Source organism: Hyperoodon ampullatus (assembly GCF_949752795.1).
Source record: "Hyperoodon ampullatus genome assembly, chromosome: 14".
In the NCBI taxonomy this organism is placed as follows: domain Eukaryota; kingdom Metazoa; phylum Chordata; class Mammalia; order Artiodactyla; family Ziphiidae; genus Hyperoodon; species Hyperoodon ampullatus.
The window spans coordinates 60,928,653-60,946,428 of NC_136927.1; the positions used below are offsets into that span (position 1 = coordinate 60,928,653).

The following is a 17,776-nucleotide window of genomic DNA, read 5'->3' on the forward strand; positions in this document are numbered from 1 at the left end:
AGCTTTGCATCCTAATACAGAAACTCCTTTAGGAAATGTGTAAAATGGATGGAGGCAGTCATTACTTTGTCAATGTGTTAAGAAAACTTGAGCGATGCTGAAAACATTTCCCCAAGATTGCAGCGGAGATCTCCCAGCCAGTGGATCAGAAACAGGGTCAGGAGGGAGCATGGCGTAGGGTGCCGAGAACTTTCTTTGCAGGTTTTTCGGGGGTAGGTGTGAAGTGGTCCCAAGGGACCCTGTGGTAGCCAAATAGTGCCTTATCTTCAGGAACTCCCTCTCCCACCCGACAGTCTACTAGGGTCCCCAAACCTTGCTTTTCCTGGTGTATGAGAACAGATAACTGATTTTGGAGTTGGTAAAACCTGGGTTTGAATCCAGGGTCTGCCATTTATTGGCTGTGTGGCCTTGGGCAAGGTACTCTGTCTCTCTGAGTATCCTGAGTATTGTTTTCTTTGTGAAGTGGGAGGAATGAAACTTCGGCCTCAGCCTCCTTGCGGGGAGAGGGGCGTTGGTGAAAATCATAGAGAAGTTAGAGGCCTGAGTGTATGAGGTCCAGTTACCATGATCACGCTCCTTCCCCACTCCAGTTGGAGATAACTGGATTAGGCCTAAAACCTCAGGGTCAACCCTTCTGACTTCTCTCGAGCCTCCCATTCTACCCATCAGCAGATCTTGTTGGTTCCACCTTTGGAATCTGACCCCTGCCCGCCCCTCGGCCATAACTGCCGGGTTCAGGTTGCTCATTAGTGTCCTAATTCCTCTACTCTGCCCCAGTTCATGTTCCACTCTGCAGCCAGGCAGATCCTATTCAAAGGTTAATTCGGTCAGGCAGCTCCTCTGTTTGAAACTGTCCTATGGCTCCCTCTCATTCCAGGCAAAAGCCACCTTTCTCGCCAGTCAAGTGTAGATTTACCATCCCGGCCCCTCACTTGCCCAGTCTCCTTCCAAGGCCCTGAGTCAAACTTTTATTTGTAATTTTGATTTTTTAAAAAAGGACAGCTCCCTAAATTGCATAAGCTTCAGGTCCATCCCTCACAGTGGCCTATAAAAGGCCTACACAATCTGGGCCCTGTGCCTCTCTGAACTTATCTTCCACCCTAGCCTCTGCTCACTCCACGGCAGCCATGCTTGCCTCCTTGCAGGCACACTCAACATGCCAGGCACACTCCCACCTCAGGGCCTTTGCACTTGCTACTCCTGGAAGGCACCCCTTCCCTGTGGGCCTTTGGGCAAACTATTCTACCTCTCTGGTCTTCCAGAGTGAGACTAGAAACCTTCCCACTCTGCCTTTTCTGGGGACTGAGGGGATCAGGAAACACAAGAAGAGGGCTTTCCAAAGTTAAGACCATGGTACCATGTCTGGAGAGCTTTGGAAGGGCAAGAGGAGGGCGAGGGAATGAGGCATTAGGAAGAAGCCACGGGAGGCAGGGCTCTAAGGGTTCTGTCTGGGAGGACAGGGGAGGGTCAGTGGAGATGCCCTCCAGTTGGGTCTGTTGGTTTCTCCCGAGAGAGTGGGCTCCTCTTGATGTCCCCAAGGAGGTGAGTTTCAGCTAAGGGAAGGAGAAGCTTGCTGAGATCTTGCCTGGGTTGGAGTGATAGGGAGGTCCTTGTCAGTGGAGGTACGTTAGCATTTACTGGTCAGATGTTGGGTGTCTTCAGGGAGAAGGCATAGTGGAGTTGGGTAGGATTTAGTCACGAGGCTCCCCACGGTCCCAAACCCCTCCTTGGAGGAGAGCCTGTCCCCCAATGGCCAGAGCCTGGCTAAAGACAGTAGCAACCCTGGCCCTCTGTGTCTTCTTTTCTTTGGCCCCAACACCCTCTTCCCAAGATCAACCCTCTTCTTGGGTCGGGTTGTCCTTGAACAAATGGGCAGGCCCAGGGGATCTGAATGGTGCAGAGGGCGGCAGGATTACTGCCTTCCTCCTCCAAGGGGACCAAGCGCTTCTGAGCTTTCTCCCTACTCCAATCTCAGAGGGATTGGGGGCAGAGCCCCTTATGGAGAGAGTCCAGTGAGGAGCGCCCATCATGTAATAGTATAAGGGTACTGGCTCTGGGGTCGGATTGCCTGGATGCTTAGCGGATGTCTAATTCCTCTGAGCTGCTATTTCTTCATCTGTTAAATGATAGCACCTTCCCCATAAGGCATAGTGAGCAGTAAATGAAATACCTGTAAAGCACTTAGCATAGTGCCTGGCACTTCATAATTCACTCAATAATGTTAACTATTCATTTGTTCATTCATTCACTCCTATCTGTATTCTTCCCTGGGTGGGGCACTACAGGGACACATGGGCCCTGCCCCTGGGGAAACAGGACACTGCCCAGGGGACTGTGTATGTGTAGCCAGGTGGGGGGTGGGGGTTGGCACAGAGGGGGTATCTGATTAAGTTGGGGTCAGAAAAGGCTTTCCTGGAAGGGGTGATGTCTAATAGGATTCTTAAACAATGAGGCAGCGTCCAGTGTGGGGTGAGAATGGGGAGCAGGAAAGGTATTCCGGGCAGAGAGGAAGAGCATGAGCAGAGGCTCAGAGGCATAAAGCAGCCTGGTGTGTACTGGGGAGGGGCAGGGGTGGGCAGGAGGTCTGCGGGTTCTGGGCTGGAGTGTTGAGATGAGGCATGCTAAAGAGCAGGGGCATCATAGTGGGGGCTTGCATTTCATCATCTACAGACTGGGGGCAACCACAGTCCTTAACTCACAGGGTTGTTATGAGGACTCGGAGTTCATACTGGTATAGCACATACCTAGGGGCCTGGTACGTGGGGAGAACTCACTGTCAGCCATATGATTGCTTATAGATGTGTGTGGCAGGAAGACTCTTTTTTTTAAATTAATTTATTTATTTTTGGCTGCGTTGGGTCTTCGTTGCTGCGTGCGGGCTTTCTCTAGTTGCGGTGAGCAGCGGCTACTCTTTGTTGTGCTGCGAGGGCTTCTCATTGCGGTGGCTTCTCTTGTTGCGGAGCACGGGCTCTAGACGCCTGGGCTTCAGTAGTTGTGGCACATGGGCTCAGTAGTTGTGGCTCACGGGCTCTAGAGCGCAGGCTCAGTAGTTGCAGCGCATGGGCTTAGTTACTCCACAGCATGTGGGATCTTCCTGGACCAGGGCTCAAATCTGTGTCCCCTGCATTGGCAGGCGGATTCTTAACTACTGCACCACCAAGGAAGCCCCAGGAAGACTCTTCTGAGGGCAGGTGCATTGTAGGGGTGATGCTGGCATTGGGGAGGTCAGTCCATGGGACTGTCCAACTGCAGCCAGAGGACATAACCTTGAACTCCAGGCCTCCATCTCTGCAGCCTGTCCCTTCTCAGCCTCTGAGCTGCCAAGGTCGAGGTGGAGGCTGCTGTTCTCCTGGGCCTGGGGAAAGGTTAGTGAGTGAAAGGATCTTCTGGCAGGAAAGCTGGCCCCAGGGGAGCAGGGAGGACAGGGGAACAAGGCGGCTGCCATGCCAACCTTTTCCCGGGTGGCAGGGCATCGGAGCCAATAATGACTTAGGGTAAAGGGCATTCAGAAAAGGCCATCTCTCTCCCTCTCCCAATTCTCTTCAACCAGTCTCTCCCTATCCTCCTCTTTTTTATTTCTCTGTGTCTGCATCTCCTTTCACTAAAGCCACTCCTGTGGGTTAGGCACCCACAGGTGAGTTGCTACTATTGCTGACTCACCTGCCAGCCATCTGGTTCTCCTCCTGGGAGTCTCCACCCTCCCCCACCAAAGGTGAAAGAAGGGTCCCAAATGCAAATGCCCGTACAGCTTGGCAGGTGACATTCCCGAATGAAGCAGGTGGCGGTGAACAGCAGTGGCAGGATTAAAGGGGTGCCTGCTTCAGCTGGCTGGCTGTTGCCCTGGTGGATGGGCTCAGGGTTGCCAGAGCTCCTGATTTTTCAAGAGCAGCTGGACATCTGGACCTTTGCGTGGGTAAAAGGATGCTGAAAGGGATTATCCCACTGCCTGAGAGTTGTGACAGGCCAGAACTGAGGACAAGGGAGTGTCCAATGAGATGCCACCTGCTAGGGCCAGACATCCACTCCCTCCCTGGCCCAGGGCTTACTGAGTCACTCATAGAGATGGGGGCACCCTCAAGAAGTGGACTAGACTGCCTCCCAGCTGGAGGCTCACTGAGCTACAAGTGTCACTTGAGTGTTTCCCATCCAAGATCCATCATTCTTTCAACAAAGACTTAAGCACCATCCTGTGCTAGGTTTTGAGGTATAGCACCAAACAGATGAAAAAGGTTAGGGAAGTATTCTTTTTTGTTTGTCTTGTTTCTTCTTCTTCTTCTTTTTTTTTTTTTTGATCAGCAGCTAAGTTTGCCATCAGTTTTATTTTCTTTTCCCCATTTTTGGCTTGATTGTGTCTTTTGGCTGGATACCCACCAAGAGGCAAACCCAGTTTACAGGTGCTAAAATTAATTTCATAGTTTTTTTTACTGTTATAATGTGGCTACTAGAAAAAATTTAATTATATATGTGGTTGTCATTTTATGCCTATTGGACAGCACTGCTGTATATGTTTCAGCCAAGTATTATATGTATATACATGTATGTGCACATAATATATCTATAATATGGCTTATAATATATCATCTTTCCATAGCATCTATCACCGTCTTATTACCAGACACTTAGAACTGTTCAGTGTCAAAATGAGTGCCAGCCTTTCAACGTCAGCTGAAAGGGCTGCCCCCATCATCTGAAGTATCCACTTCCAAAGCAGAGAGTACCTGTTGACTCAGTCTGATTCATCTGCCTGACTGACCTTAGTCTGATGTTGCAGAGCCTTGGCAGAGATGACAAACCTCTTGGGAATGTTTTTATATTTTTCTCTTAACCTTATTCGTTCAGAAAGGATTATAACCATCCTGCCAACGGGTATGCACTCCAAATGGCCACACATCCTGGATTAGGCAGGAAATGACTAGGAAAGTATTCTTGAGAGGGCTTGACAAGTATCTTCTGGAGCTCGTGAATTAGTGTGAACATGGAGATGAGGTCCATTTCTGACCTGGAGAATTTCTGATGTGGGAGGCCCAGGCAAACAGCCCACGCTGGCTTGAAGGGATGATGGTGCTGGGAATCAGGGAGGAATAAGGGTAGTCCTGCATCCCCTCCCAGTGTTCTGAGGCCCTTGAAGGTAGGTGGAGGACCCCAGTGTTCAAGGGCTCCAAGTGTTGATGTAGGCAGGTGAGGGGAGGCTGGAGCTGTGGGGTGGCACAGGTGGCTATGCAGCCCAGCATACTACTTCAAGAAGCAGAGGGGCTAAGAACCTCTTACGGACTGACAGAGACCCTCACTACTCTCTGAGAGTCCAGGATAAAGCCCTCAACACCCCCCCAAGTTTGGCATGTTGTCTACTGAAGACTCCAGCATCAAAAGCAAACAAAACCCCAGCATGAGTTAGAGTAAGAGCACCTCCCCCGGCCCAATCATCATGGCTAGTGAAGAGATACTTCATTTTTCTCCCTTCTTCCTCCCCATCCCAACACAGTGGCGGAGCAAGGGTTCAAATGGGGTCAGAGGAGACCTCTTGGAACTGGATATAAGTTGGAAAGTTTTAAACTGGACTGGACTGAATTTGAAAATCAAAGTGACCAGTTAGTTATTGGTTGGGCCCTAGATGCTGAGACGAGAAAGGGGGATTTGATAGAGGTTAGTTGGATAAAAGAAAACACTTCATGTTTCTACATTTCAGTGAACCCATTATGCATTATACACATTAGACCAAATATAGTGCTCTTTCTCTGCCAGGCACTCTTCTAAGTCTTTACATCTACTAGCTCACTTAAACCTCACAACCATCTTGGAGAGTGGGTGCTTTCATTACTTCCATTTTACAGATGAGAAAGCTGAGGCACAGTCAGGCTAAGTGACTTTCCCAAGCTCACACAGCTGGTAAATAGCAGAGTCAAGACTCAAATTTAATAGCATGCAGGCCAGTCAGAGCATGTTTGTGGATCTGGGTTGTGGGCTGCCACTTTGAGGCTTGTGGTTTAGACATGCATTGGGAAGCTCTGTGGGGGAGAGGAGGGGACAGTTGGGGGAGCACTGAACTCGGGCAGGTGCATGGCCTACTTAAATCATGGAATCTCACAGGTGAGCAGGATCTTGGAGGCAGTCAAGCCCACCTTTATCCCCATTTTACTACTGGGGAAAACCAAAAAGGGGGGTGGAACTTGCCCAAGGGCCCCATGGCTCAGGCCGCCTCTCTTCTTCCTAGGCTTCTCATGTGAATTTATACCCTAGGAATCAAGAGGCCTACAGGATGAAACTGTGCTCCTGTGGCTCTAATCTGAAGGAGAGAGGGAAGGCAGGGCTGTGTCTTGGAGGCAGGATACCTAGGTTCAGGTCTCCTTCTCTTAGGGATGCCTGCCTGTCCCCAGGGGCGAGGGCCATCCTGGATTGGGGAGCAGCAGACACAAGCTTACCCTGGCCCAAAGGCCACCTCTTGCAGCTGTGCATAGTTGGGTGCTGACCAGGGTGCTGAACTTGTATGGCCCCTTCCTCTTACAGCCTCACTGAGGGGAGAAAAGGAAGAGAGAGGGAAGGGGATTCTCCTATTTTTGTCCCTCAGAGACCAACATGACTGTTTTGGGTAGTGTTTAGTAGGAAAGCCTTGGGCTAGGATTTCTGTGGTCTTTGTGGCATAGGGAAGGTCACTCAACTGCTCTGGACCTGCTTTTTCATCTGTTCAATGGAGAGAGTAGCTCCCATCCTACCAAACTCAGAAGGCTGGGGCGAGCATCACTTGCAGTCAGAGCACAGAGTCCAAGGCCATTTCTGGGGCCCAGTGAAGCCTCTCAGGAGGTCACCTTTACAGAGAGGCTTTGTGGGCCTGTTTCTTCCTCTGTGGGATAGGGGTTGGGCTGGGTGTTTTCAGATGCTCCTAACCTGGGTGCTTGGGTGCTGTGGCTATAGGTGGAAGTGCTCAGAAACATGAGATACACTTTGCAAACAGGACTGACTTAGGACTCTTAGACCATCTTGGGAATTATGCAGCATTGTTCCTTTCTCATACAAGACCTGACTTGTTTTCCAGCTTCAGGAGTGGGTTTTGCCCATACTCCTCATCTGGACAAGATGTGAGGTCTAGGTACAGCAGTTTTACTAAAAAGAGCACTGGTTTTAGAACCAGCTGACTCAGGTCCCCATCATGGTTCTGCCACCCCTAAAAGAGCAAACCCAGCACCACTTCAACTAATGCTGCTAACAGTGTTTACTTTGGGAGTAGCCAGGTGTACTATACAAGACAAGGAAAAGCCTAGCACACTGGGGGCACCAGATACAAGCTTGTTTTCTTTGTTGGATAGCAGCCTAAGGCTCCCTTCCTCTTGTCAATGACCCTCAGTCTTATCTACCCATGTAGCTTCAGTAATGATAGCTGGTAGCCACTGAGCTCCAGCTGTTTATAAGACACATTATTTGGTTGGACCCTGCAACAATCCTGAAAGTAGAGGTGATGCTCATTTTGCAGATAAAGCCACATACCAGCAAAGGGAGGGCTGGAAGTCGCACCCACTCCTGCTTGATTCTGAGAGCCCTGCTTGGCTTTGAGCAAATTACTAGACCTTTCCAAACCCTCTTTTTCTGGCCTAGAAAATGGGGATAGTATTTCATTATGGTTGTTATGATTTGAAGATACAATGTATGCTATTTTACAAGGGTACATGCATATTTTAAAACATATATGAAACAGATTTGAGTGATATGGGAGAAAAGAATGGAGAGGTTACAGGGGGTAAAATGGAAAACACTTAAAATGAGGAGGTTCTTGCATGCATTAGTCATAGTATGCCGTGAACTGAGAAGACTGACTTGATTCTTTTCACCTGATATCCAGGTAAAGGAAAAAGATATAAGGTTTGTACACTAGAGAGTTTCAAACTTCAAAGTGCACACGAATCATCTGGGCAACTTGTTAAAATGCAGATTCTCATTTAATAAGCCTGGGTGGGGCCTGAGATTCCACATTTCTGGCAAGTTTGTAGGTGATACTGTTGGTGCTGCTGGTTTGAGTAGCAAGAATGTAGCCTTCCCTTCTCAGGAATTCCCAAACTGGTCTCATCACATGAATCACCTGACGAACTTGTAAAAAATGGACTTAAAGGCCCTTGCCTAGTGATTTGGGTCCAGATCTGGGTTGGGGCCCAGGATGTACTGTGTCCTTCAAGCAAGCATCTTAGGAGACTGGTAGGCCTGGGCAAGCTGGAGAAGCATGGCTGTGGTACTCATCTCTATCAAGGCCCATGCTGTAGACAGACATGAGAGACTGGCTCATCAGACCTCTGTTCCAAATGTGCCTTCCTGAAGGGACAGGGAGGAAAAGCAAACAAGAACATTTTCCCAGGCTCCCTTGCAGCTATGGTTTGAGAGGTGATGTCAGTTCCAACTATCAGATGCATGCAGTTGAGCCTTGCACTTGGAACTGAGCTGAGAGCGAGGGCGGTCAAGGTGGCAGGATGAGGGGATTTACTTTCGGGCACAGATCTAGGCAGTTGCTGTGAGGCTCTGGAGTTTCCTGATCCCCAGATCAAGGCAATGATGATGTGATCTTGCTGGTGCCTGCATCCAAATCTTCTTGTTTAAAAAAGCTAAAGTAGTTTCTGTTTCCTGCAGCCCTCCCACTGTTTCCTCTCTCAGAACCCGTCATACTCACAACACTCACTTTATGTGGCTAATATGGAACACGGCCTTTCCTCATGGTCATCCAATCTCCTCTATTAGACTGCACTATCAGCTTAAGCAGAGACAGGCCCTGCCACTAGTGAGGTGTTCCAACCTCATGTCATTGCTGCTCTCTGCACTCTAGGGTCTATCTTTAGTCACCTGGGTCTTGCCACTCCTCTCTGGCCACCACCCTCACTGCCTGCCACTTCTACTTGTGACACACCCTCTGGGTCAGGTTCAGGGTCCAGCACAGCTGGAGTGACTTAGTGTGTACCTTGTGGTATCCCAAGGACAAACAAGAGCTGGGGGCTTGGATGCTTGCCTTTGAATCTCTCTTTTGGTGCAAAAAGTCAATAGTGGTCCATAAGCATGTTAAGTTTGATAAAAGACAAAGCTGAGGATATGCACGTGAGGGATCTTTCCTCTCCTGGTGGTGGGACCTGTCTCATTGGAACTGCCCAAAGTAGACAAGATTAGAAGCTGACAGATATTCACTGCTCCACAGATTCTAATTTTTCTTCTGTGAAGAGGCATGGATCAGTAATAGAATGTCATTAATGAGAGTAGAAAGGGAGGCCATGAAGGAAGCTGGATTTCAAAGAATGAGGTTGTTATGGGGCTTGCTACCCAGTTTCTAACTGTCAACAGGTACTGACCATCCAGCACAGGAATATAAAATCTGTTTTGAACATAATGCATTCTTAGAGTCAGGGTCTTGAGACCAATGATTTCACCATGGAGGCTGACAGAAGCTCATGACTAAGTAGATAAATGCAATGCAGTGAAAACCACAGCCAGCTCTAAGAACTAGGAAAGAGACAAGGCAAGGAAGAGAAGGTGGGAATGTAGGGGCTGCCAGAGATGGTACACATGGTCTATGGCACTTCACTGAAAGACAAAGATTTAGAACCAGACCTTTATTTTACTTGTAAGCCACTGGATCAACAAAGAAATTTCAAACCAAGCAAAAGTGATGCCATGAATCACGCTAGACCCAGAAAGGTCATGGCAACTTCCCTACAGACAGGACCTTTCCTATATCACATCCAGCCCTGAAACTTCCCCAAAAGTCAAACCCAAACTCCTCTGTGGCTCACCAGCTGTGGTCATCCCAAGGTGGCTATTACCAAAGCCATAGTCTGCTCCCCAGGGGTGACTGTCTCTGGTCTCTGTTTTGCTTGACCTAGGTCAAAATTCTCTGTTTAAAAAAGCTAAAGTAGTTTCTGTGGAGAAACCAGAACCCTCACACTCTGCTGGTGGGAATGTAAAATGGTGCAGTCACTTTGGGAAACAGTCTGGCAGTTCCTCAAAAAAGTTAGTTATCATATGATCCGGCAACTCCACTCCTAGGTGATATACCCAAGAGAACTGAAAACATATGACCACACAAAAACTTGTACATAAATGTTCATAGAAGCCTTATTCATAACAGCCAAAAAGTGGGAACCACCTGTCCATCAGCTGATAAATGGATAAAGAAAATGTGGAATATTATTTAGCCATTAAAAGGAATGAATTACTGATACATGCTACATGGATGAACCCTGAAAACATTAAGTGAAAGAAGCCAGACATGAAAGACCACATAATGTGTGATTTCCATGTCTAAGAACTGTCCAAAATAGGCACATCTTTAGAGACAGAATATAGACTAGTGGTTACCTGGGGCTGGGAGGAGGGAATGGGGAGTGACTGTTAATGGGTATGGGTTTTCTTTTTGGGGTGATGAAAATGTCCAGGAATCAGATATGGTGATGGATGCACAACACTGTGAATATACTAAAAACACTGAATTGCACACTTTAAAAACCGTGAACTTTATGGGTATGTGAATTATATCTCAATAAAGCTGTATTTTTAAAAAAGAGGAACAGGTTATTAAGTACTGATATTTATTGCTAAGGCTCCAACCTTCTGGGTTCCACAAAACATATACCTGAACGATTCCCTTTGGCTGCTTGGCTGGAAGGAGGGAAGTGGCCCAGAAATACAACACATACCAACAGCCTGACTTGGAAGTTCCTGAAGGCCCCATTCACCTTCCCCCACATAACTAAGACATAGTCTGTGTTCCTCACTGTCCCTGATGCAAGGAGACCCACTAAAAAAACCTGCTGATTCTGCAGGTGGATCACTAAAGTTTCTATGTTCAGAAAACAGAATTATATTTATGGCTATCCTTTCCACTTTTGCTATTAGAAAATCTAAGTGGCCAATTTATTGTTTCTATCTTTTCCTTTCCATGAATCAGGGTCCTAAAAGTTATCTACTTCTCCCACTTGTCTGATGTTCCTTTAAATGCTTTGTTTTATAATAAAAGATGCTTTTATGAGCAAATTGCCCCAAGTCCTTCTGGTTGAAGGTATGATCCAGTTTCAAAACAAAAACGTTCCACCCATTAGCTGGTTCTTGAGGAAGACGACTATTAATGACTGCATTTGTAGCTCTGCCTGACCTCTGGGTCTTTCTCCAGAGCAGAGCTGTTCTAAAACCTTCAAGGTGGTCTTTTACTAAATCAGTGCTTGAAATGGGGTCTGCCAGAAATGCCCAGGAAGCCTACTCATGCTAGCCTCCCCTAGTCCCAGCCTCCATCTTGGATTGACCCTGGGCACATATGCCTGTTTAGTTTACTCCTAACCCACTCTCAGGCACAGCACACAGGCAATTCAGGCTACAGTGTATTAGCAGATGCCTCAGGAAGGCTCTGGTGGCCCTCTGCCCACAGATAAATAATACATCCTAATTTAGGGGAAGGAATCCAAGAAGCTGAGAAGTTTAAGGACCTACCCATGGCTGAAATGCTAGTTAGGGAGTGAAAGTGACGAGTGCCTTGATCTCTTGCCTCTGAGTCTGGTGCTCTAGAGAGCTCTTTCCACTCCAGCACAGGGGTTCATCACTGACCACATCTGTCAGGCCTCAGGCTGAAGAGGATCTGGAGAACACCAAAGGTCAGGTGGGCCTGGATAGAGGGCACAGGTTTCCAGAGGCTGGGGCTCCCTGGGGGTGAAATGCCTTCCTGGGTTGTTTCTTGCGTCACTAGCTCCTTCATTCACCCTTATCACACACTCCCCCCAACCCGCCCCCTGCCACCTGCTTTCAGAGACCAGGCTCCCTGCTTGTCCCGAAGTTCAGCACCACGCTGCTATGCTTGTGTCTGGGCCGCAAGAGGGGTGAGAGGCACACAGTTGCGGACTCTGTAGGTAAGTACCACACAAAGCCTTGAACCTTTATTCTTTCCCTTTTGCCCCAGTTCCCAGGGGTCATCAGACATAGAAGCAGACACCAGAATGTTTTAGAGCAAGAAAGGCACACCTCAGATTTCATAGGTAGACACGATGGCCCTGGGAGGGGAAGGGACCTGCTTAGGGTCACTCAGTAAGTTAGTGGCAAAAAAGAGATTAGCCTTCAGGTCTGTTCTGTTTATTCCTCTGTTCATAGGCTGCCATTGCCCAGGCATAGAGGGACCCAGAGGACTGGCTCAGACAAGCAGAACTGGAAGATTTTGCCCTTTTCAGAATGATGCAGTCTTTCCACAATGTGCCTGTCCTTGAGAAAGTCATCCTTGTGGCCTATGGGGTTTCCAGTCACTCATTTTCATCCATGAAGCCAGACTAGGACCCATCTTAGTGGTGTCAGGAGCAAGAGCAATTTATGAAAGGAAGGTGCCTGAGAAGCAAGGACAGGCCCTGGGTAGGAAAAAAGAGTCATTTAGCCCCTCAAACATTCAAACTCTCAAGTCTCATAAATGGAAGGAACTGAGCAGCAAAGAAGAGTGGGAGACTGGCAACACGATTTCTGTATTGACATTTGGTTCTTAATAATAACACCCAAAATGTGTTCTGTTCTTACAGTGCTGCAACTGGGACTGCATTGGGTCGAGGGTATATGTTGCCGGAGTCTCCCCTGGGGAGTGGGGAGGAGCTGGTGGTGAGAGACACTGATTTCTCTTTAGGACCCACATGTAGCCAGGTGGACAGCTACAGCAGGTACCTTGGCGCTGGTAGGGGGTGGGGAGGCAATCCCAGCTGGCCTGTAAACACATGGGCAGAGTCCCTTGCCCCCAGTCCACAAGAAAACGGTTGTTGATGGGGCCAGCAGTGGCAGCTCCAGGAGAGTAGAGGGAAGGATGGGATGTTACATTCTTGAGGCCTTCACAGGTACATGTCATCGTAGCCCGGCGGGCGGAGATGGTCTGGGTTAGGTCTGGAATGGAAAGAGGGGCTGGTGAGTTGGGGCGATGGAGAGCCAGGGGCACACAGGCACACAGGGGCCTGAATGGAGGGAGCCTGCCTCCAGAATGATGTGGTGGCTTGTGCAGTTCAAGAGCATGCACTCTAGAGTTGGGTCTGAATTCTTATTCTCCCACCTTGGATAAGTTACTTCATCTCTCAGGGCCTTGCTTTCTGCACCTGTGAAATGTGGACAGTAATATCTACCCACAAGTGCTGACATAAGGATCCAATGAGTTCCTGACACATACAAAAACTCCATTAAGTGTGAGTAGCAACCCCTCCTCTGAGTCCTCCCTGACGGGAGCTGGGGAAGGGAGGCACTGAGGAATGGGAAGCTCCTGGAAGGCTCCAGGGAGGCATCAGGCAGGTGTCTGGAGGAGGCTCCACTCTCTTGGCAGCAGGGGACAGCGTTAGTGGTGACTCTGCGCCTGGCGTCAGACGCCTTCATTCCTGCAATGCTGAGCTGAGCTGCCATCAGGTCCTACTTCTAAGCATACCTGAGTGAATACCTACCCAGATGGGTTGGTCCCAATGGGTCCAAAGGGGTCAAAGCGTGCTCCCGGGGGCACAGCGCCTGGAGGAAGGCGGTTTGGGAGGCCCGATGATGGGTCAATAAGTGCTCTTGGGAAGCCAGATCTCAGGGGATCCACGATCATGCCACCTCTCCGACACCTGAGGCAAGAAGGAACAACGGGTAAGCAAATGTGGCAAGCAGCTGTTGGAGAAGGAGTGAAGATGGTGAGAATGGACTAAAACTGACTGGGACATCAGCTCCGGATGGTTCAAGGAGACACACACGGATGGTTGCCTGAGTGCCAGCACGAAGCGGGCAAGAACAACAACACAAAGAGCACCCCTTCTCTGGCAATCATGGCCTGTACTTTCAGCTCTACAGGCTCCCTGAACGCACAAAATTGAGATCCTTGACATCTCCTGCACCCAAGGGGGACAATTTGATAAAGAACATGTGCCAGAACTTGTCAAGGTCAATGCAGAACCATCACAAGGCTCTGCAGGCTACTACTTTAGGTCTAAGGACTAATGAATTGAGACAATTCACGATGCTAGCTTTTTTGCTCTGTTTCCTTAAAGGGTCTCAGGGCAATCCATAATTTGGTTGCCCAAGTCTGGATCTTGACAGCATCTGTCCCTCATGGAATTCCATGGATCCGACCTCATGGCTCAAACTAGGATGAATAAGCTGATGTTCCCCAAACTTTGAAGTCACTGTTCAAGCTTAACTGCAGACTTATATGATTTCCCCATGGTCTAAAAGTGAGACTCAAGCTGGGGACACTTTGCAGCAGAGGTTAAAATCTAAAAGCATTCAGAGAAGACAGTGCCTAGCTGAGGCTGAAATAACTTTGTTGGGGACTTGACAAGAACCACACCAGAGTCTAATGAGGATCAGAGACTCCCCTTACCAAGTGAGGTGACCTCTGAATAGCCCTGAACTGCCCTCAGGTCTGTAGCCCACTGTGTGCTCTTCAGTCTGGACCTGATAGATCCCCATGGCATCCTTCCATCCAAGGGACAGCTGTGTCTTCCACCAAAACAAGCAGGGCCAGAAAACAGAGGAGCTGCCCACTGGGCTTGCTCAGCCACCCCCCAACACTCAGAGCCCTCCTGCACTGCTCCAGGTATGGCAGGGCAGAGCAGTGGTAATGCTTTCTCAGCCACTCAGCAACAACTGCTTCCTTCACCCCAAAGGAAGACTGATGAAAAGCTCTAAAATTAGAAGATGAGCTTGGGCTGAAAGGCCATAAGAGCAAGTCGTGTTGCTGTCACCTCCCCAGCAGTACTCACCCAAAGGGGTCTAGGTCCTCTCCCCCGACAGCAAACGGGCCCAGGGGATCACACCTGAAACAAACAAGGGACAATTACTGAAAGTCCCAGAGCAGCCTGGCGCCTGGGCTCCCAGAGGTCCAAACCTGATGCCTTTGGGGACACAAATGTACTCCCAGGCATGGGGGACAGGGGAAGCCCCTGCATGAGACCAGAACACAAGGGATATTTCAAAGTGGTCCTTGGCACAGACTAACACTGAAATTATTACAACGGCAATTACGCGAAAAGAGCTGGACATAAAACTAGAAACATGGAGGATCCCAATAATGTAGAAAGATAAAAATATGAACAGTGGTAACCAGATAAATTTTATTTTATTCATACCTTTCTCAGGCTCCTAAAGTTTGTACAAAGAACCAAGAACATTTAGATCAGAAAAATACTATTCTAAAACCCCAAACCAAAAGCTCAGATTTAAAAGCTTCGAAGGGTGGAGTGAGATGGGTGCTCATATACAACTAGAACTGTGCTTCTCAACCTTTTTCTCATTATGGCCCCTGTGTGAAATGTTAATATCACAGATACTGCACTGGATAGCCACAAACCATTGTAATTTCTAAGATTCTTTTCACCCCCCAACCAAGAACCAATTTTTGCCCACACTGAGACTGTAGGAGCCAGGAGCATAAATCAGTGCGTGCTTTGTGGAGACCAAGTCTCTACTAACATATATATACATGTAAAATATATCTGCCTCTCAAAAGCCTTCTGTATCTTTACATTCTGTGATCTGATAATTTTATGCCTAGGTATCCATCTTAAAAAAATAATACACAATTCAAATGAAAATATCATCATGAACACTTTAACCAAGGGAACAGGATTGGCTGCAAATGGGGACCAATTAGGCAGATCATGGTAATGCAGCCATGGAAACAATGTTCTTAAAATGTTTTAAAATGATGTGGAAAAATGTTTATGCTCCAGTGTTAACTGTGGGAGAAAAGGGGATTATCAATAGCCTAGGAAATCAACTATGAAAAATGTATGTGTGTGTGTGTGTATATAAATAAAACTAGAAAGAAGCATAACTGAAAATATAAACAGTGACAGTTACACCTGGGAGAAGTTTCTTTATACTTTCCTATTTTTTCTATATAGGATATGGCTATGGATATAATAAAACAAAGAAGATTTGGTATTTGAAAAAGCGTGCTTTGGAATCTGCTTTGAGCCCCGGTGAGCAATACAAACCTGACAGTTCTGGGGCATGGGAGACCTCAGAAAAGCCTGGTAAATAGCAGCTAATCAAAGCTTACAGGTAAGAAGCCATTAATTAAGCAACTAGGAAAATAATCCAAAAGTAGGTGCTTCTCCAGGCAGTTCTATCTTATGAGTTGGAAAGGACACCATGATTTAGGTGGACATGGCTTCCAAGGGAAGCAATTTTTCCTGACCTAGTTATTGTTTCCAAGCCATGGTTCATGGAGCTGGCAGTTAAAACTTTCTGGTGGCCTCCCAACAACCTGCCTCACTGGACAGACCAAGTGGTGCAGAGGGCAGCAAGCATTTTACACTTACCTCCACAAACTGCCCCCTACAGAGCAGCAAACAGAAGGAGCTTCTAGTGGCTATAAAAATGACTGGGAAAACAGAGCCTTGATGGCTCCTGAAACATGGAGCCATCTCTGTTTTTCTCTCCTAGGCCACAGAGCGTGGGGAGGAAAGAAGAGATAGAGCACAATGGAGGCTAGAAAGGCAGCTGCCAGGCCCACCCCAACAATCTGCACTCTTGCAATTGTCACGGCATATCCTTTAGGCTCACACTCAACACAGTCTAACTGCAACACATGCACGCTTCTGTGAGCTCATTATATACACGCCCAGATCCTATTATAAAATAGTCTCAGTACTGGATATGCTGAATGAGGCTCTCGGGATTAAAAAAAAAAAAGCAGCTAATTTTTGTAAATGGTCTCTAGAATCAAGCCCCTAAAACTTCATCTGGTAATCAACTGAAAGAGAGTGCTGTACACTAAATGCTGTAGGCTCAACTGCCTAGCTGGGCCCACTGGACAGTAAGGCCTAGCTTCAAAAGGGGTCCTTTGGGATTGGGGCCCTTTGAAGGCTCTTTGGGATTTGGGGGTGATCCTGACCGCACACAATTCCTCCTTATGTGCTCTCCTCTCCTCTTAGATAAAAGCAACACGCCTCTCTTGGGCACACAAATCCTGTTGATGCCATTCTTATGCTGAGGTGGTCTGGTGAACAGGAAAAACCTCAGGACTCTGGGTGGGGGACTGTCTGGCTGGTTGGCAGGGGTCTGTCACAAAACCTTTGTACCTCAGTCTTTTACGATGGAAAATCTAAGTAGTAACACTCAAAGAGTCTGCTGTCATGGTGAAACATAGTATTGGACATGAACAGGTTTGTTGACAGGAAAGCCCTGGAAGAATGGAATAATAGCAGCTGCCGATATTTACTGACAGCTTGCTTTGTGTCAGGCACCATGCTAAATTTAGTTTTTAAAATTTAATTTTCTGAATAGGTAATGCCTTCACCAGTTTCAAAATTCAAAACAATACACAGATTTAGTTCAAAATTCAAAGGATAAATAGATCCATAATCTTAGGCTGGATGTGTTTTGGAATTCACAATTTTTCATGTTTCAGAAAGGTCAGATGAATATACCTAACATATTATTGTGTAGTACCCTATAACCAATACCCTAATATTTCTGCAAAATGAATGAGAATTCACACAAAATGAACATATAAGGAGCTTCATGCCACTTCAGTTCAGGTTTTGCTACCAAACAAGGTGTGGCACCAATCTTATGAAAAAAACAAAACAAAATAAAACAAAAAAATCAACACCACCTGGTTTTCAGAGCTCTTTTGATTTCAGAGTTGTAAGATAAGAGATTGTGGACCTGTACAAGTAAAAAAAATCTCCCTCTTAGCCCTGTCCTCCAGGCTACCCACAGACAACTAATGACATCAGTTTCTTGTATGTTCTTCTGAAGATACTTTGCATATATGAGCAAATATGCATTTCCCCTACTTTTTAAACAGATGGATGTGCTGAGCTCCTTATAA

General features: G+C 47.5%; 1 protein-coding gene across 1 annotated transcript in view; it reads right to left on the reverse strand.

Annotated features, from left to right (window-relative positions):
• Positions 1 to 12,436: 12,436 nt before the first annotated feature.
• PSMF1 (proteasome inhibitor subunit 1) overlaps positions 12,437 to 17,776 on the reverse strand; it is a gene marked incomplete at its 5' end in the record, with an annotated part of 46,029 nt that continues 40,689 nt past the window's right edge. Inside the window, 3 exons of the mRNA XM_079719814.1 lie at positions 12,437 to 12,861; positions 13,404 to 13,562; positions 14,697 to 14,750. Of these exons, the coding sequence (XP_079575940.1) occupies positions 12,810 to 12,861; positions 13,404 to 13,562; positions 14,697 to 14,750 (265 nt within the window). The 3' untranslated portion in view covers positions 12,437 to 12,809. The remainder of the gene's footprint in view (positions 12,862 to 13,403; positions 13,563 to 14,696; positions 14,751 to 17,776) is intronic.